The sequence below is a fragment of the Bufo bufo genome, chromosome 1 (assembly GCF_905171765.1).
Source record: "Bufo bufo chromosome 1, aBufBuf1.1, whole genome shotgun sequence".
Classification (NCBI taxonomy): domain Eukaryota; kingdom Metazoa; phylum Chordata; class Amphibia; order Anura; family Bufonidae; genus Bufo; species Bufo bufo.
The window spans coordinates 15,249,612-15,271,330 of NC_053389.1; the positions used below are offsets into that span (position 1 = coordinate 15,249,612).

At 40.7% G+C, this 21,719-nt stretch overlaps 1 protein-coding gene across 2 annotated transcripts in view; it reads left to right on the forward strand.

The window, feature by feature from the left end:
• The window catches only part of LOC120991832 (sialic acid-binding Ig-like lectin 16), a 56,440-nt gene extending 35,164 nt beyond the window's left edge, over nt 1-21,276 (forward strand). For both annotated transcript variants that reach the window (XM_040420588.1, XM_040420594.1), the window contains 6 exons: nt 3,631-3,672; nt 4,149-4,397; nt 8,913-9,203; nt 10,147-10,249; nt 18,157-18,244; nt 20,271-21,276. In XM_040420588.1, the coding sequence (XP_040276522.1) occupies nt 3,631-3,672; nt 4,149-4,397; nt 8,913-9,203; nt 10,147-10,249; nt 18,157-18,244; nt 20,271-20,447 (950 nt within the window). In that variant the 3' untranslated portion in view covers nt 20,448-21,276. The remainder of the gene's footprint in view (nt 1-3,630; nt 3,673-4,148; nt 4,398-8,912; nt 9,204-10,146; nt 10,250-18,156; nt 18,245-20,270) is intronic.
• The last annotated feature ends 443 nt before the right edge of the window (nt 21,277-21,719 follow it).

The following is a 21,719-nucleotide window of genomic DNA, read 5'->3' on the forward strand; positions in this document are numbered from 1 at the left end:
TATATATATATTTACTGGTTGGTCCATTTTAGCCAAAGTCTTAAATGAACCCCCTCCCACCCCCCCTTCTTTTGTTTCACATGACCCTACATGCGCCTTTTTTTAGAAGAAACCAGGCAGTACACACCCAGCTGCACAAAAAACTAGGGTGACACAGGTATTTTTTAATACGCAAATATTTCCTGCCAAATATGTGCCAACATATGACAGTCTTACCAATAATCCACTGCTCAAAAAAATAAAGGGAACACACAAATAACACATCCTAGATCTGAATTAATTAAATATTCTTCTGAAATACTTTGTTCTTTACATAGTTGAATGTGCTGACAACAAAATCACACAAAAAAAAAATGGAAATCAAATTTTTTAACCCATGGAGGTCTGGATTTGGAGTCACCCTCAAAATTTAAGTGGAAAAACACACTACAGGCTCATCCAACTTTGATGTAATGTCCTTAAAACAAGTCAAAATGAGGCTCAGTAGTGTGTGTGGCCTCCACGTGCCTGTATGACCTCCCTACAACGCCTGTGCATGCTCCTGATGAGGTGGCGGACGGTCTCCTGAGGGATCTCCTCCCAGACCTGGACTAAAGCATCTGCCAACTCCTGGACAGTCTGTGGTGCAACGTGACGTTGGTGGATAGAGCGAGACGTGATGTCCCAGATGTGCTCAATTGGATTCAGGTCTGGGGAACGGGCGGGCCAGTCCATAGCATCAATGCCTTCGTCTTGCAGGAACTGCTGACACACTCCAGCCACATGAGGTCTAGCATTGTCTTGCATTAGGAGGAACCCAGGGCCAACCGCACCAGCATATGGTCTCACAAGGGGTCTGAGGATCTCATCTCGGTACCTAATGGCAGTCAGGCTACCTCTGGCGGGCACATGGAGGGCTGTGCGGCCCTCCAAAAAATGCCACCCCACACCATTACTGACCCAATGCCAAACCGGTCATGCTGGAGGATGTTGCAGGCAGCAGAACGTTCTCCACGGCGTCTCCAGACTATGTCACGTCTGTCACATGTGCTCAGTGTGAACCTGCTTTCATCTGTGAAGAGCACAGGGCACCAGTGGCAAATTTGCCAATCTTGGTCTTTTCTGGCAAATGCCAAACGTCCTGCACGGTGTTGGGCTGTAAGCCCAACCCCCACCTGTGGACGTTGGGCCCTCATATCACCTTCATGGAGTCTGTTTCTGACCGTTTGAGCAGACACATGCACATTTGTGGCCTGCTGGAGGTCATTTTGCAGGGCTCTGGCAGTGCTCCTCCTGTTCCTCCTTGCACAAAGGCGGAGGTAGCGGTCCTGCTGCTGGGTTGTTGCCCTTCTACGGCCTCCTCCACGTCTCCTGATGTACTGGCCTGTCTCCTGGTAGCGCCTCCATGCTCTGGACACTACGCTGACAGACACAGCAAACCTTCTTGCCACAGCTCGCATTGATGTGCCATCCTGGATAAGCTGCACTACCTGAGCCACTTGTGTGGGTTGTAGACTCCGTCTCATGCTACCACTAGAGTGAAAGCACCGGCAACATTCAAAAGTGACCAAAACATCAGCCAGGAAGCATAGGAACTGAGAAGTGGTCAGGTCACCACCTGCAGAACCACTCCTTTATTGGGGGTGTCTTGCTAATAGCCTATAATTTCCACCTGTTGTCTATCCCATTTGCACAACAGCATGTGAAATTGATTGTCACTCAGTGTTGCTTCCTAAGTGGACAGTTTGATTTCACAGAAGTGTGATTGACTTGGAGTTACATTGTGTTGTTTAAGTGTTCCCTTTATTTTTTTGAGCAGTGTATATGTCAGCTAATTATATATATATATATATACGGTATTTTCACATGTACTAATGAATCAGTACCAATGAGATATCTACTCACCTAACCGAGTATTTGAATATTTTATCATCTATGTTTTATATATTTTAATTATAATTAACCTATTTATTTATGAATGTATACAGAGAGATTTCTTACAGCCTTCTTTTTATATATTTTTATATATATTTATATATTCTTATAATTATTGATGCACCCGCCCACCCAATGGAGTGTGTTTTCCCCTGTTTTATCGATATCTATATGTTTTATCAATATTTATATATTCATCCATGCAAATATATAACTATATACTAAATTCCATATACGACTCTTAAATGTACATATACATGTACACATCTGTCTATACCAAATTCCATATACAACTTTGAAACGTACATATATATGTTTTTATTTATTATTATTTTTTACTGTACTTTTCCTATTATCTATGTTCCATGTAGACTTGATAAAGGGGCCGTCGAGACCCCGAAACGCATTGTCTCAAAATAAACTTAATTGCATCCTGTATCGGGTCGTGGTAATGCTCTTTATGATCGTCTACCAGCTTGATCACTCCACAGTGACAAGCTAAGATACGTTTTCCAATATATACCCGAGTGGCGACTTGGCCTTCGTCCCAAGGGGCTTCTTGACGCATCTGGCAGCACCGACCTGCACCTTTTATACTTCACAGCTCACCTGCAATACGGTTGCACTTAACTTCGGTGCAACCATAACAGGTGAGTCTATCGCATCCACCAGCTCTTTGAAGGAAGCTGTTGTACCTCAATTTACTTACCCTATGAGCGCCTTTCTCACCCTTTGGCCGTTACCTTACATCAGTATCAGATCGGCAGGGGTCTGACATCCAGCACCCTCGCCGATCATCTGTTTACAGAGAGGTGCCGCTCCATGCAAGCATTGCTACCATTTCATTACACTGCCAGTCGTCTCCTTATATATTCGTAGCCTTCCTTCTTAAGAAGGGCTGGTGCAAGGATTTTCGCCACCCTAGGCAAAAGCTAATTTTGCCGCCCTCCCTTGACTCTGCCCATTGACCATGCCCTTTGACCCGCCCACAGACCCCCCATCAGACCTCAGATCAGCCCAAAGACCAGCACTCAGCCCCCATTCAGACCTCAGATAAGCCCAAAGACCCCCCACTCAGCCCCCAATGCCCCCCATCAAAACTTAAATAATTGCGGCAGGTAGAACGCTGCAGCTCCTCTTCCTCGCGCTCCCGTCTTCCCACCGGTGCTGTCACCTGACAGTGTGAAGCATCAGGTCATAGTGTGCGTACTATGTCCTGACGCTGTACGCACTAAGGAGGATAGTGGAGCGCCGGGGCCACCGCTGCCAGGGAGCTGGGACAGTGTAAGTTTAAAGGGGCGGGGCTGGCAGCGCAGGCGTGCGTGTTGGGTCCGGACCGGGATCACCCCATCAGACATGTCACCCGGTGTGGCCCGCACTCGTCTCACCCCCCTCGCAATGCCACTGCTAGTAGCAGTCTGCTACTGTGACTTCTATTGCGGCCAGACTCCAGAGCGCCTGCCCCCAGCAAGAGTGCGCTCTACGCGGTGGCCTACTCTGCTTATGGGTGGCGCCGGCCCTGTTAAGCGAGGCAGTATGCAAAAGAATAGATGTGGTGACCCCACTACATTCACTGACTTCTGGAGTCCTGGAGTGAATGAAATGATCCCTCTCGGTCAGCCATGCAGAATATATGGGTGTATTTATTACCTCTCTTAGTGCCTTCTGCATCATTCTAAATTTACTAACATACTTTTATACATGTATTTTATTCAGATCCTCCCAGAACACCAAATATAATCTGTACAGCAACTAAAGGTAACCCAATCTCTTTATGGATGATTCTGCACTCATTAGTTCTACCACTAGATGGTGATGTAGATTATGTTTTGTGTGGTAGTGATTTTTGTAATCTAGATTACTTTTGTGCTGTAGTTTTCTGTTGTAGACTATTTTCTTGCTTGATAAATTGATCATTTTGTGTTATAGATATTTTTTTCTGTAGGGTCTGGCAGATCCCGAACCCTATTTTTTTATAAAATTTTTATGTTGTTCAATAAAACCGATAATTCAATAAATTCAATAAAGTGTCCTAAATATCACATCATTTCTATCTGGAAGTCCTAACTGTATTGTCTATGGACCTACTGTTTCCAGCTTCATATCTAGACTAATGACTACCATCAAGTACAATGAGAAATATCAAAAATGTTGCCAGTTTTTTAGGATTCAATTTAAATAAATTGTGCCATTCAATATTACTTACTCCTTAATTTTTCTTTCTTTATCAACAGATTGTACCGTAGTCAAGCAGCAGATGATATATGTCTTGGAGAAATCCACAATCTCTTTACTCTGCACAGCGGAAAGTCTCCCGGAGGCTTCACTGTCCTGGGCAACTTCTGGTCCAAGCACTAACCAAACCAAAGTCAATGGCCTTCTCACGCTTTCCAACGTATCTCTCAGCGATGAAGGACAGTTCACTTGTGAAGCCACTAATAATTATGGGAAGTCATTGTCCTTGGTCAACATCAAAGTGACCTGTAAGTAAAGATAATCAAGATAAACCCCAAAAAAATAAATCACAAAATTGTACCTCATGGTGGAATGTCAGGGTTCATTACTAACCACTTGACACCGCAGCCAGTTTAGTCTTCTTTCACTGCCTTCCGAGAGCCATAACTTTTTTTTTTTACTTTCCATTGATGTTGCCATTTGAGGGCTTGTTTTTTGCAGGACGATTTATATTTTCTAATGACATTTTACAGTCATAAACATTTTGTTAAGTTTTTGTTTAAATTTTGGGGGGCATAGGAAAAAAACTGCAATTTCATAACTTTTTTTATTTTTTTCCCTGCAGTTTATAGCATTCACTGTGCTCTATACATGACGTTATCTTCAATCAAAATGTATATAGTTTTTTATGTTTTATTATATCTATTTTGCACAATACAAATACCTTAAAAATTCATCGCACTTACCTCATCATATTCTCTCGACAGCGCTGTGTAAGGGAATGTTTTTTTGCGGGACAGTCAGTTGCTTTCATTGGTCCCATTTAACTGTGCATACAACTTTTTGATTACTTTTTATTCGGTTACTGGGGAGGTGGGATGGACAAAACACAGAATTGGTTTTCACCGTGCAGGTTGAATAACATGATAACTATGGTGGGGTAGCATTGTGGTCTTGACTCTGGTTAGATGGCGACTGTTGGGTTCGTGCCACCACCATGCCATACAGCTGTGTCCTCACTTACTTTAGCTTGAATTTGGTTAAGGACTCAGATTTCTCATTAAACAAATTTAACAGCCTCGACAGGCTGCAGTTCACATCACAACCACTAGGTGGCCGCATATAGACACATATAAAAGACATCTTGTGACGCAATATCACTGAATCATATGTTATGAAAAAGCTGATTATCTCTCTTTACACATCTCTGGATATGTTAAGCCAAGAGAAAGGGTGAGAAAGGATACTACATGTACTAATGGTTGTATCAGGCCAAATATTGTTGTGTAGGTTTCTAATAAAAATAATTTCTCCATCATTCTTCCTTTGCATGGTCTCTCCGGTCTTCTTCAGAATCCTAAAAATGTAAATCTCGCTGCAATACAGATGAGCAAATTTCTTAACACCTAGAGTTCTGAGGAGTTTTCTTGTTTGCGTTTTTATTTTAGCACATTCCTCCCTGCCTTCTCAGAGTCATAACTTTTTTACTTTTCTGTTCCCTTACCCCTTAGCTTTTTTTTTGCAGTACAAGGTGTACTTCTAGTGACACCACTTAATATTGCATAAAATGTAGTGGAAAGCAGGAAAATATACAAATGGGGTGGAATTGGAAAGAAAATGCAGGTTTTGACTCTATGAAGTTCCCTATGCAGTAAAGCTGATCCATGCCCTTCATTCTCTGGGTCAGTATGACCACAGCAATACCATAATTATATTGATTTTCTTGTGTTTTAATACAGAAAAAAATAAAAACGGATAAAAAAATATTTTCTGTTCTTTTCGTCGCCATATTCTGACCCCCCATAACTTTTTTTTATAGTTATGTCTACGGAGCTGTGTGATTCATTTTTTACGGGATGATCTGTAGTTTTTATCATTTTGGAGCATGTGTGAAATTTTGATCACATTTTATTAAATTTTTTTGGTACCTGAAGCGATGAAAAAGCAGCAAATCGTCCATTTAGATTTTTTTAATGTTATACCATTCGCCATATGGAATAAATATTTGTATATTTTAATAGTTCAGGCATCTTGGAAAATGACGATGCCCATGAACTCTATGTTTTTTATTGTTTATATATTTTTTTCATTTCTGAGGAAAGAGGGATGATCTAAATTTTTACTTTTTATGAACTTTTTTCTCTCCCCTCTTCCCCTCCTAGGAGGTGAGAATATGCAATCTTGAGGTTGATTTTGGCTTACATGCTTCAATTGCCGTTATCCTATAGAACCCTGCCACTTGCAGGCCTCTATAGGAATTACAGCTCTGATATGCTGGTTCTTTTTGTTCCCCCTCAGCCTTTCCTGACCCAGAAGTGCATGCTTCCGTTTGCGATCAGCATTTGGCCTCTGGTGTTTGAAATAGCAGAGACCAGGCATCTTTGGCGCCCCTGAACAGGCTCCATATTTGAAGCCCCATATATGGTGCTGAGACGGAAGGGATTTAAGTTTATTTTGTGTCCAATTCATACAAATTTGCCAGGCGATTCAATTTGTGTATGAATCAGTTCTACCCGAATGTGCATGGAAGGTGCTCAAATGTACGCAGAATTTTCAAAATTCAGAATTTCAAAAACTTTGAATAAAAAAATAAATCTTGACAAAGTCTGGTTTGTTAGAATCGATTTGCTCATCTCTAGACTGCAGTTAAAGTGTCTGTCTGGGCCACAGATATTGATGACCTATCCTAAGGATAGATCATCAAGATCTGACACCTGGGAACCCTGCACTGGAGGCAGACAGCGCCATACACTGTGTAGTGGCCGTGTTGGGGTACTGCAGTTCAGTTCCTAATTACAGTACAGACCAAAAGTTTGGACACACCTTCTCATTCAAAGAGTTTTCTTTATTTTCATGACTATGAAGGCATCAAAACTATGAATTAACACATGTGGAATTATATACATAACCAACAAGTGTGAAACAACTGAAAATATGTCATATTCTAGGTTCTTCAAAGTAGCCACCTTTTGCTTTGATTACTGCTTTGCACACTCTTGGCATTCTCTTAATGAGCTTCAAGAGGTAGTCCCCTGAAATGGTCTTCCAACAGTCTTGAAGGAGTTCCCAGAGATGCTTAGCACATGTTGGCCCTTTTGCCTTCACTCTGCGGTCCAGCTCACCCCAAACCATCTCGATTGGGTTCAGGTCCGGTGACTGTGGAGGCCAGGTCATCTGGCGCAGCACCCCATCACTCTCCTTCATGGTCAAATAGCCCTTACTTTCAAAGTTTTCCCAATTTTTCGGCTGACTGACTGACCTTCATTTCTTAAAGTAATGATGGCCACTCGTTTTTCTTTACTTAGCTGCTTTTTTCTTGCCATAATACAAATTCTAACAGTCTATTCAGTAGGACTATCAGCTGTGTATCCACCTGACTTCTCCTCAACGCAACTGATGGTCCCAACCCCATTTATAAGGCAAGAAATCCCACTTATTAAACCTGACAGGGCACACCTGTGAAGTGAAAACCATTTCAGGGGACTACCTCTTGAAGCTCATCAAGAGAATGCCAAGAGTGTGCAAAGCAGTAATCAAAGCAAAAGGTGGCTACTTTGAAGAACCTAGAATATGACATATTCTCAGTTGTTTCACACTTGTTTGTTATGTATATAATTCCACATGTGTTAATTCATAGTTTTGATGCCTTCAGTGTGAATCTACAATTTTCATAGTCATGAAAATAAAGACAACTCTTTGAATGAGAAGGTGTGTCCAAACTTTTGGTCTGTACTGTAGGTAAATAGGTGCTGAGGTGCAGTAAGACGGCACCAGAAAGTATAAAATATAATATAATTAGAGATGAGCATCAAATAAAGTATTTGAATATTTGATTCAGCTTCTTTGCTGAATTTTGCAAAAAAAATTTGCTTTGTGACTAATCACTTTGTCGCAAAGTGCATTTCTTTGTAAGTGGTGGGTGCAGTGACGGGAGCGGCGATTGTGCCGCCCCTGTCATTGTACCCCTCAGATGTTGTGTTCATAGCTGATCGCGGCCTATAATAGTAATAATATAGTGTAAAATAAAATAAAACCATACTTACCTCATCCATTTGATCACGAAGAATCGGCTGCCGCCATCTTGATTAAAAATCTAGCACGAAATCTTTCATGGCCCATGATGGCGTTGGCCGGTGTGGTGACATCATATGTCACCGTGCACAAGATTTTGTGTGAGATCATCAATCAAGATGGTGGTGGCCGGCGCTCAAATGGATGAGGGAAGTAGGATTTGTTTTAATTTTTTTGTTTACGGACATTCAGGGAAAATCTATATGCTACTTGGAAGCACAAGGACATTTAGCTTTGCGGCGAATTGAATTTTCTATGAAATTCGGATTCGCTCAACTCTAAATATAATGGAGAGTTTCTGGCACCACGACTACCAGAAACAGCTGATCAGTGGCGGTGCCGGGTGTCGAAACTCAACAGATCTGCTACTACTGACCTATCCTGAGGACAGGTTATCAAAATTTGTAGCTTGGACAACCTATTGAAACTGGAATTTCCACTTCTACAAGTTCTGGAAGCTGATATATTATCATACTGTGAATTCAGGGTTTACGAGTCATAATTCAAAGGAAAAAACACAAATATTACTGAGGAAAATATTTTCCAATAATTTATTAGAAAAAAAGGGCCTTGGGGTCGCCCATTCTTGTGACGTTTTGCACGCATTGGCCATAACATTATAATAGCTGAGGTAACAACTTTTCGTACTCCCATTGACCGAAGAAACTGAGATCCTTTATTCTACAGACTGGGTCAGAACATTTCATATCTACTGTATCTGTAGATCGAACATTTATATATTTTCATTGCAGATAAACCCAGAACAGTTACTGGGAAAATTTCCAGCTGCTGGAGTTATGGAGGATTCGTCGAATGTGCCTGTATAATCCAGTCATTTCCAACCGCAAATATTGAATGGGATATTGATGATAACTTATATCCTTCCAACCACAACAATAAGGAACTTAATATTTCTACCGTGACAGTAAATGCAATGACCAATAGCACGCTGATCCTTACGTCGAGCCGGGCGAATATCCGGACTATCCAGTGCATTGTCTCTAATAAACATGGACAACTTAAACTACTATTGTTAGATTACAGTAAGTATTAAAATTATTTTCAAAAATTCTCAAACATTTAAAAAAATAAAATTCCCAACAATGTAATGCTTTTTTTATTTTCTGCTTTGTATATATATGATTTAGAGATAAGGGTTCTCACATTGGAAATAGTGTTGAGCGAGTCAAACTCCATTTCAGGGAAAATTTGATTTGCCACAAAGCTGAATTTCCTTGTGCTTCGTGGTAGCGAATCTTTTTTCCCCCAAATAACAGTAAAAAAAAAAAAATCATACCTCATCCATTTGAGCGTGAAGAGCCATCTGGATTGAAGATCTCAGATGAAATCCCGTGCATGGTAACCACGCTTGGCCATCTGATGACGTCATCACGGGCCAAGTCCGATTTCGTTCTAGATCTTTAATCAAGATGGCGCCGGCCGGCTCTTCACGATCAAATGGATGAGGTAAGAATGTTTATTTATTTTATTTTACATAGTAATATTGCTATCAGATTCTGTGATTAGATATGAAACGGTATCTGAGGGGTACAATAATGGGGGGGGGGCGGCACAATCACCGTTCCTTGTCATTGCACCCACTAGTTACAAAGATATGTGCTTCATGACCAAGTAAATAATCACAAAGCAAATTTTTCAGCAAAGCAGCCGAATAAAATTTTTCAATACTTCATTTATCTCTAATTGGAACATTGTCTCATTGTAGCCTAATGCTTTTGTCCACCATTGACCTAACCATGGTATGATGGGCTGCATGGTCTGTTTGAATGAAGAGACTCTAAAATGTAGGAACTGACCATAAGCTGCTTTATTTTCTGAAAGAGTGCAACTCATGTCAATTGGCTTTGTCTGGCACTAGACCTGAATTGCACTTACATCAATGGGGCTGCATTACCAAACACAACCTCTAGGCAAGGGTGAACTGTTTCTGGAAATAATATCTATTATTTTTTCTCTTTTCCCCAGCTCAATCAAGTGCCAACACTGTGATGATCACTTCCGTCAGTTGTGTAGTTGTCATTGTGTTGCTGCTCTTTGGAGGTTTCCTAGTCATGCATCATTTCAGAAAGTAAGTTTCGCTATCGTAATAGTATTTTGTACAAAGAAAAAAAAAGAAAAAAAAAATATATATATAATAAATTGCAATAAAGTGGACCAGAGTTAGAAACAGAAACAGTGGCACTTATGTCCATGGCCATGGCCAGTGTGTGGTGTTCCAGCTTACCTTAATTTAAATAAACTGAGCAGAACTGCAATACCAGAGTCTGTGGGGAAAGCTAGCATTTCCCTGTTAAAAACATTTCATTGCAATTGACTAAACTCCCCATAGCTAAACTCAAAATGGGCCCCACCAACACTGAGAGCTTCACCAAATGTCTTTATTAGTGTTGATCGAGCACCAAAGTGCTCGTGTAGAACACTTTTCAATGCTCGGGTGTTCTACCGAGCACCAGAGCACAATGGAAGTCAATGGGAGAACCCCAGGCACCCCCTCCCTCTGCTCGGAAGAGGGGAGGGTGTCAGGACTCTAGTTCGGCTTAGGAGTCCCTGCTCTGACTCCATATATAGCTATATCCATATATGGAGTCAGTGCTTGGGGACACCCAGTGTTTTTAAATCTAATTTTTGAAAAGTTTCTGACAGGATTTGAATTTCCAACGTTGTACATTAGAGGCAAGGACCTTATCCACTCAGCTATAAAGCTGACTGCTAAACTGTGTCAGAAAAACCTCATAGTAGTTTCTGATGTAGTGAGTATTCCTATTCAGCAGAAGGCTTATTTTATATTTCTTGAGAAAGGCTTCATGTTGGAGTCGAAACGTCGCGTCACCACTGGGTGAATAAACAGCTTTCTTTTTTTCACCATACCGGAGTGCTGCTCTTTTTTTCATTGATATTATCCTGGGACGCTATTCCCATTGGAGCTTGCACCCAATCTTCAACATTTTAAGGTTGGTGCTGCCATTTATTACATTTTATATATATATATACAGTACAGACCAAAAGTTTGGACACACCTTCTCATTCAAAGAGTTTTCTTTATTTTCATGACTATGAAGGCATCAAAACTATGAATTAACACATGTGGAATTATATACATAACAAACAAGTGTGAAACAACTGAAAATATGTAATATTCTAGGTTCTTCAAAGTAACCACCTTTTGCTTTGATTACTGCTTTGCAAACTCTTGGCATTCTCTTGATGAGCTTCAAGAGGTAGTCCCCTGAAATGGTCTTCCAACAGTTTTGAAGGAGTTCCCAGAGATGCTTAGCACTTGTTGGCCCTTTTGCCTTCACTCTGCAGTCCAGCTCACCCCAAACCATCTCGATTGGGTTTAGGTCCGGTGACTGTGGAGGCCAGGTCATCTGGCGCAGCACCCCATCACTCTCCTTCATGGTCAAATAGCCCTTACTTTCAAAGTTTTCCCAATTTTTCGGCTGACTGACTGACCTTCATTTCTTAAAGTAATGATGGCCACTCGTTTTTCTTTACTTAGCTTCTTTTTTTTTTGCCATAATACAAATTCTAACAGTCTATTCAGTAGGACTATCAGCTGTGTATCCACCTGACTTCTCCTCAACGCCACTGATGGTCGCAACCCCATTTATAAGGCAAGAAATCCAAATTATTAAACCTGACAGGGCAGACCTGTGAAGTGAAAACCATTTCAGGGGACTACCTCTTGAAGCTCATCAAGAGAATGCCAAGAGTGTGCAAAGCAGTAATCAAAGCAAAAGGTGGCTACTTTGAAGAACCTAGAATATGACATATTTTCAGTTGTTTCACACTTGTTTCTTATGTATGTAATTCCACATGTGTTAATTCATAGTTTTGATGCCTTCAGTGTGAATCTACAATTTTCATAGTCATGAAAATAAAGAAAACTCTTTGAATGAGAAGGTGTGTCCAAACTTTTGGACTGTACTGTATATATATATATATATATATATATATATATATATATATATATATAAAAAACAGAAAGGAAAGAAGCAGCACACAAAAAAACGTGCGGGTGCAAAAAAATCCTCCTGAGGGACCTGCGACCAAGATCCCAAGTATGAATAATGAAGCAAAGGAAGGCAGCACTCCAGATGATAATGAAAAAGTGGACGGTTTATTCACTCATCAGCAACGTTTCAGTTCTCTCTATGGAGCTGGAATAAACCGTCCACTTTTTCATCATCATCTGGAGTGCTGCCTTCCTTTGCTTCATTATATATATATATATATATATATATATATATATATATATACACTGCTCAAAAAAATAAAGGGAACACCTAAACAACACAATGTAACTCCAAGTCAATCACACTTCTGTGAAATAAAACTGTCCACTTAGGAAGCAACACTGAGTGACAATCAATTTCACATGCTGTTGTGCAAATGGGATAGACAACAGGTGGAAATTATAGGCAATTAGCAAGACACCCCCAATAAAGGAGTGGTTCTGCAGGTGGTAACCACAGACCACTTCTCAGTTCCTATGCTTCCTGGCTGATGTTTTGGTCACTTTTGAATGCTGGCGGTGCTTTCACTCTAGTGGTAGCATGAGACGGAGTCTACAACCCACACAAGTGGCTCAGGTAGTGCAGCTTATCCAGGATGGCACATCAATGCGAGCTGTGGCAAGAAGGTTTGCTGTGTCTGTCAGCGTAGTGTCCAGAGCATGGAGGCGCTACCAGGAGACAGGCCAGTACATCAGGAGACATGGAGGAGGCCGTAGGAGGGCAACAACCCATCAGCAGGACCTCTACCTCCGCCTTTGTGCAAGGAGGAACAGGAGGAGCACTGCCAGAGCCCTGCAAAATGACCTCCAGCAGGCCACAAATGTGCATGTGTCTGCTCAAACGGTCAGAAACAGACTCCATGAGGGTGATATGAGGGCCCGACGTCCACAGGTGGGGGTTGTGCTTAAGCCCAACACCGTGCAGGACGTTTGGCATTTGCCAGAGAACACCAAGACTGGCAAATTCGCCACTGGCACCCTGTGCTCTTCACAGATGAAAGCAGGTTCACACTGAGCACATGTGACAGAGTCTGGAGACGCCGTGAAGAACGTTCTGCTGCCTGCAACATCCTCCAGCATGACCGGTTTGGCATTGGGTCAGTAATGGTGTGGGGTGGCATTTCTTTGGAGGGCCGCACAGCCCTCCATGTGCTCGCCAGAGGTAGCCTGACTGCCATTAGGTACCGAGATGAGATCCTCAGACCCCTTGTGAGACCATATGCTGGTGCGGTTGGCCCTGGGTTCCTCCTAATGCAAGACAATGCTAGACCTCATGTGGCTGGAGTGTGTCAGCAGTTCCTGCAAGACGTAGGCATTGATGCTATGGACTGGCCCGCCCGTTCCCCAGACCTGAATCCAATTGAGCACATCTGGGACATCATGTCTCGCTCTATCCACCAACGTCACGTTGCACCACAGACTGTTTAGGAGTTGGCAGATGCTTTAGTCCAGGTCTGGGAGGAGATCCCTCAGGAGACCGTCCGCCACCTAATCAGGAGCATGCACAGGCATTGTAGGGAGGTCCTACAGACACGTGGAGGTCACACACACTACTGAGCCTCATTTTGACTTGTTTTAAGGACATTACATCAAAGTTGGATCACCCTGTAGTGTGTTTTTCCACTTTAATTTTGAGTGTGACTCCAAATCCAGACCTCCATGGGTTGAAAAATCTGATTTACATTTTTTAATTTTTGTGTGATTTTGTTGTCAGCACATTCAACTATGTAAAGAACAAAGTATTTCAGAAAAATATTTTATTAATTCAGATCTAGGATGTGTTATTTTTGTGTTCCCTTTATTTTTTTGAGCAGTGTATATATATATATATATATATATATATATATATATATAGAGAGAGAGAAGGAAAAAATCCAGCGGGAGCACCAACCAAGGTTTGGGTGCAAGGTCCAGTGCAGGGTAACGGCTATACCCAATATTGTAGAGACGAAGAAAGTAGGACTGCACTCCAGAATAATGGTGAAATAAAGTGTTTAATCACCCATAGTATGGCAAACTTGCGACGTTTCGGCTCACAAGAGCCTTCCTCAAGCTTGAGGAAGGCTCTTGTGAGCCGAAACGTCGCAAGTTTGCCATACTATGGGTGATTAAACACTTTATTTCACCATTATTCTGGAGTGCAGTCTTACTTTCTTTGTCTCTCTCTCTCTCTCTCTCTCTATATATATATATATATATATATATATATATATATATATAGAGGAAAAATGGCGGCACAGACTGCAAAATGATATATATATATATATATTTATTTTAGTAATTACACATTTATTTTGTGTCATAGAATATTAAATATATAAATTAAAACTCTATTTCTGAAAGGATTTGAACTCCCAAACTTGTACATTAGAGGCAAGGACCTTATCCACTGCTAAACTGTGTCAGAAAAACTTCATAGTAGTTTCTGATGTAGTGAGTATTCCTATTCAGCAGAAGGCTTATTTTATATTTCTGTGCAGGTTAACATGTAGCTCTATAGTGTAGTGGTTAACATCCGTGCCTCTAATGTACAAAGTTGGGAGTTTGAATCCTGGCAGAACAGTTTCAGAAATAGATATTATATTAAATTTTTTTTTTAGTAATAGTAAAAAATGTATATAAAAGAAAACGGCTGCACACCATTATACATACAAACAATAGAGCTAAGAAATGGGGATCATTCTAAATAAAAGTGGTACAATACCGACTATAAGTGAGTCAATGGAAGCTCTTAGCGCACATATTTGATCAAACGTGTGTCGGGCCCATCTACCAGGCGTCAAGGTGGCTTCCGCAGATGGGTCCCTAACACTAGTATACTGCCTCTCTTTGGACTTACCTAAGCCTACAATATTCAGGGCAGTGTAGGAACCAGCTACATATGTACTCTGCTCAGAAGCCCCAGGTATATAAAAAAATAAATGTGTAATTACAAAAAAAATATATAATTTAAAATATTTATTTATAAAGCAGAAAAATAAGGCAGCACTCCGGTCTTCCAGTGACTAGGTGGATACTTTATTACACCCACCAGCAATGCAGCATTTCAGCTCTCGCAATGGAACCTTTGTCAAGCTGGCTCCATTGAGAGAGCTGAAATGCTGCATTGCTGGTGGGTGTAATAAAGTATCCACCTAGTCACTGGAAGACCGGAGTGCTGCCTTATTTTTCTGCTTTATGTCATTGTTCCACATCCTAGGAACGATTGGGGATTTGCACCTGCTTTTATATATATATATATATATATATATATATATATATATATATTTATATAAAAAATTATACATCTGATATATATGAATGAATAATATGTGGTAAACTACTACTGATGTTTTTAGCCATAATATATGCATATATTATAATATATTATATATTCTAAATATATAATAATATATGTAAATATATTATGGCTACAAACTTATATACAGTCAGGTCCATAAATATTGGGACATCGACACAATTCTAACATTTTTGGCTCTATACACCACCACAATGGGTTTAAAATGAAACAAACAAGATGTGCTTTACCTGCAGACTGTCAGCTGTAATTTGAGGGTATTTACATCCAAATCAGGTGAACGGTGCAGGAATTACAACAGTTTGCATCTGTGCCTCCCACTTGTTAAGGGAACAAAAGTTATGGGACAATTGGGTCTCAGCTGTTCTATGGCCAGGTGTGTGTTATTCCTTCATTACATCCATTACATTATTTACATCCAAATCAGGTGAACGGTGTAAGAATTATAACAGTTTGCATATGTGCCTCCCACGTGTTAAGGGACCAAAAATAAATGGGACAGAATAATAATCATAAATCAAACTTTCACTTTTTAATACTTGGTTGCAAATCCTTTGCAGTCAATTACAGCCTGAAGTCTGGAACGCATAGACATCACCAGACGCTGGGTTTCATCCCTGGTGATGCTCTGCCAGGCCTCTACTGCAACTGTCTTCAGTTCCTGCTTGTTCTTGGGGCATTTTCCCTTCAGTTTTGTCTTCAGCAAGTGAAATGCATGCTCAATCGGATTCAGGTCAGGTGATTGACTTGGCCATTGCAGAACATTCCACTTCTTTCCCTTAAAAAACTCTTTGGTTGCTTTTGTATTATGCTTTGGGTCATTGTCCGTCTACACTGTGAAGTGCCGTCCAATGAAGCATTTGGCTGAATATGAGCAGATAATATTGCCTGAAACACTTCAGAATTCATCCTGCTGCTTTTGTCAGCAGTCACATCATCAATAAATACAAGAGAACCAGTTCCATTGGCAGTCATACATGCCCACGCCATGACACTACCACCACCATGCTTCACTGATGAGGTGGTATGCTTAGGATCATGAGCAGTTCCTTTCCTTCTCCATACTCTTCTCTTCCCATCACTCTGGAACAAGTTGATCTTGGTCTCATCTGTCCATAGGATGTTGTTCCAGAACTGTAAAGGCTTTTTTAGATGTCATTTGGCAAACTCTAATCTGGCCTTCCTGTTTTTGAGGCTCACCAATGGTTTACATCTTGTGGTGAACCCTCTGTATTCACTCTGGTGAAGTCTTCTCTTGATTGTTGACTTTGGCACACATACACCTACCTCCTGGAGAGTGTTCTTGATCTGGCCAACTGTTGTGAAGGGTGTTTTCTTCACAAGGGAAAGAATTCTTCAGTCATCTACAACAGTTGTTTTCCATGGTCTTCCGGGTCTCTTGGTGTTGCTGAGCTCACCGGTGCGTTCCTTCTTTTTAAGAATGTTCCAAACAGTTGATTTGGCCACGCCTAATGTTTTTGCTATCTCTCTGATGGGTTTGTTTTGTTTTTTTCAGCCTAATGATGGCTTGCTTCACTGATAGTGACAGTTCTTTGGATCTCATCTTGAGAGTTGATAGCAACAGATTCCAAATGCAAATATCTCACTTGAAAGTAACTCTGGACCTTTTATCTGCTCATTGTAATTCGGATAATGAAGGAATAACACACACCTGGCCATGGGACAGCTGAAAAGCCAATTGTCCCATTACTTTTGTTCCCTTAACAAGTGGGAGGCACATATGCAAACTGTTGTAATTCCTGCACCGTTCACCTGATTTGGATGTAAATCCCCTCAAATTAAAGCTGGCAGTCTGCAGTTAAAGCACATCTTGTTCGTTTAATTTCAAATCCATTGTGGTGGTGTATAGAGCCAAAAATGTTCGAATTCTGTTGATGTCCCATTATTTATGGACCTGGCTGTATTTAAATGTTTCTGAAATGTCTCTGCTGGGATTCAAACTCCCAACCTTGTACATTAGAGGCAAGGATGCAAACCACTACACTATAGAGCTACATGTTAACCTGCACAGAAATATAAAATAAGTCTTCTTCTGAATAGGAATACTCACTACATCAGAAACTACTATGAGGTTTTTCTGTCACAGTCTAGGATCCAGCTTTATAGTTGAGTGGATAAGGTCCTTGCCTCTAATGTGCAAGGGTTTGGGAGTTCAAATCCCAGCATAAACTTTTCAGAAATAGATGCTAAATTACATTTAAATACACTGACTTGAGCATCGCGCTTGAGCACACACGATGTTCGTCCGAGCATAGCGATGCTCGAGCCGAACTGGTGTTCGACCAACACTCGTTTTTATTAAAGTTTATGTCCACCATTCCATATATCCAATGTGAACCTTCTCTCTGGAGCTTCCAAGTATGAGACTATCATTAATTATCTTCTGCCAGGGGGACCCACCATTTGAGAAGGTGTTGATGATATATAGGAGAAGCGGAAACCCAATCACTCCAGTCCAAAGAAATGGAGCTTTTGCTTCTGGCAAGAGGATTGGATGGAGCTGCTGTCATCTTATAGCTGTTCCAGTCTTTTATATTTGTGCTTGAGTTGTGGAAGATTTGAATGAATCTTGATGCTCCTTGAAAAAAATGATCATTTTAAGTTTATCAGGTTAACATGAGCTTCTAATTTTATTTAGGAAGAACTTGTCAAAGAAACCAGAAGACAAGATGGAGATCAATGCTGATGACTGCAGTGTGATTTACAGCAACTCAGATGTGCACCTTTATGTAAGTGATCCTGATGGGTGTTAATACCATAGAATGTAGAACCAAGAAGTTCTCAAGATAACAATGCTTTTGACATTAAATATTGTTGCATGCAGCCCAGAATGTTTCCTCCAGAAGTTTTTACAACTTTTATATACTTATTGATGAGGACTAATAGAATAAAAGCACAAAGTCTCTGTATAGGAAATAGGTCCACTCAAGCGCTGCAGATCCCAAGACAATGTGGGTAAAAGTCTGTTAGATAAAGTGATAGGAGAAAGGATTGCGCTGCAAGAGAGGATTCTTTTGAATGTTCCTATTATTTTCTCTTTCTTACATTCGGAAAAATCTTCAGTTAGATGGACCACATTCAATCATAGATTTTCAACAGATGCATGGAAACCTAAAATGCAGTGAAAAAAAATGCACTAAAGTGTAGTATGTTCAGACACCTGTCGCATCAGATGTATGCAATACACTCATAAGGATCACTTGTAATGCGCATAGAGAGAGACCGGTGTGCCTTCAGTCAAGGAGCTCAGGTTGTAGGGCAGGTCAGGACCAGAAGCCGTCAATTCAGAAGATCTTTGTCTGAACTAGGATCCTACCAAGAGAGCGTCACTCCAAGATATCACCCGTCTCACACTTCCATATGGCTCAAAAAAGGAAGGAAGGCGCAAAGATGGTGAAGTACGTACCAGTGGTTGCAAATGAAAAGGGTTTATTGTACTTGCAAAAAACACAGGAATAAAATCGTGTTAAAAACAATGTATGCTGCCCGACCCGGGTTTCGCCATTATTTTAAGAAAGAGAAAATAATAGGAACATTCAAAAGAATCCTCTCTTGCAGCGCAATCCTTTCTCCTATCACTTTATTGATGAGGACTGTTGTCCACTTCTTTGCTCACTGCGAGGAATGGGGTACCCTCAATCACGGATGACGTTTCGACATGGTCTGGACATGTGACATCTGAAGCCTACATTGGACACCACTTAGGTCACTGTCCATATTGAAATGTTATCATGGGAGCCCAGGATACAGAGAATAGTGGAGACATGGCAAGGGGTGGCACAGGATAGTAGAGGACCATTACAGTAAATTTTTGGTCAACAATTTCAAGGGGCTGGACTACCTCATGCCTCAGTTCTCCTTATGTATCATGTTTGTATACCTAGATTGTTGGAGTCTTTGTTTGCATGCAATTTTCATGTAAGGGGCAAAAATACCTAATTGTTAAAGCTTCTGCATCTGCATAAATATTAGTACCTGGGGCTCCAAAACCAACAATTACCATTCATATTTGTTGTGTTACTGACCAAAGACATTTAGAGAACACAAGGTATACCTTAAACGTCTTATATTCAAGCTACCACCTTCATGCACTTATCAGGAAAATCGGGGTTCTGCAACACCTGGTTTGCAATTTTACAACCAATCATGGTCGAAATTGGAGAAGATAAGGAAAGCCAGCCACATATGTCTGTGGCTCTTATTGAGGTCTAAGGTAATTGTGAATCTGCCATCAATATGAGTTGGCTTGACTTGGAATTGGCCTTTAAGGCACCAGAGTCTAGACCACTTGTAAAATGCAAAAACAGCATGTCTAATCATCAGAGGTATAGAGGTTGTGGTTAGTCTAACCAGATCTACTGCATGCATTTTAAAAGTTTTGCCTAAATGTCCTGGATTATTATTATTATTTTTTTTTATTCTTACTTTTTTTAGATTCTTACTGTAAATTTCCTGTGACAAAATTGGTTCTAGTATTTAGTAAACGCTTGATGTAGCGTAAGAAGAGTTATTCTGGTTTGGACATAAGTGGGTGTTGGTTTTGATTGGGTGGGGGCACAATTTAATCATTCTCTCTGGCTAATAGAGGCAGGGTATTAGCGGGAGACCTTCCCCTCTAGAACACTCATATGTACATGCACAATCTTACAAGGGACTCTCTGTCCTAAACAGCCCCTTTAGGACTTTGCTGTGACCATAGAAGAGACAATTAAAAAAATGCTCTACAATTTTAATTGTGCCTTGTGTTTATTGTAGGGTAACCAGAAGATGGAGAATGGGACCAACTCAATCAATTCAGTGCTGGACAACAGCGACACCTCTTTATATATGAACTTTGGAGATGTGCAATATGCGACTATTAATTTTTCGAATCTGAAGCCTAAAAATGCTCCAGAAACCATGGAAATTGAATATGCAGAAATCAAGAAATAGCATGCGGTCAACGAGAATCTGTCCATTTACCTACTGTACTGTGTACATTTTATTACGGTTTTTATGTTGTTATACTATGTATTATCAGTGGTTTTAAAGGGGTCTTCCAGTGCAAAAATTTAACTCCAATAGAAATCCTGTCCCCAAATGTACATTTTAGTAACTTGCCTTTATTTAAAATGTTACAGTTTTCTCCACCTTCTTGGAGGCTTTTCCTGAGACATGAAATGTCTTGTAGTTCTATTGTTCTTGACACTAAGGAATATTCTGTGCCTTCAGCAGATTATGCATCCCCCAAAACTGACCTCCCATTCGACCCTCCCTGACCCTCTCACTATGTTTTGTCCTCACTGCACACTTTCAACTGCTGATGAAAGAGAAAGTTTGGTGACCCCCATGCACCACCAGTACCTGTAGATCTGTCCACAGATGAAAGAACTGCTGCAGGCGTGGATATTCCAGTGTAGTGCAGCCACAGAAAATGTGGTGGGTGGGTGGGTGGTGTGGGGGGTGGATTCTAATGAGGCAGTGGGTGGAAGGACCAAGGGGGAGAGCCTAGGAAACTGTGTCAAACTCCTTTGGTCACTTGATCAGATGGCGTCTTGACATTGTCTCAGGTAAAGACTGTCAGAAGACAGGAAAACAAATTGTAAATGAAGCCAAATGACTAAAATATATATATATATATATGGGGAAGGGGTGTCTATTAGAATATCATTTTGTGCACTGGAATATCCTTTTAGGAATGAGACTGTATATTTATTTTTATCTTAATTTATTATAATTTTTTGTTAACTTTCCTTATTAAAATAATAAAAGATGTACAAAAACAATAAAACATAAGTCTAATAGATCAAAGACTACACAATACAAGGGGATACTATGCAAAGTTTATGTTTATCTTCCAAAAGTTCCTTGCTTTTCAACACCTCTTTCATTTTACATTAGAAATAGGGTTGAGCGAACCCGAACTATAAAGTTCGGGTTCGTACCGAACTTTAGGATTTTTGGACCCCGGACCCGAACATTTCAGTAAAAGTTCAGGTTCGGTGTTCGGCGCTTTCTTGGTGCTTTTTGAAAGGCTGCAGAGCAGCCAATCAACAAGCGGTTAACTGTCTGACCTTAGAAGCCATCGCAGCCATGCCTACTAATGGCATGGCTGTGATTGGCCAGTGCAGCATGTGACCCAGGCTCTACACTCACCTGAAGAATTATTAGTGCCCCCATACTAATACGGTGTTGGACCCCCTCTTGCCTTCAGAACTGCCTTAA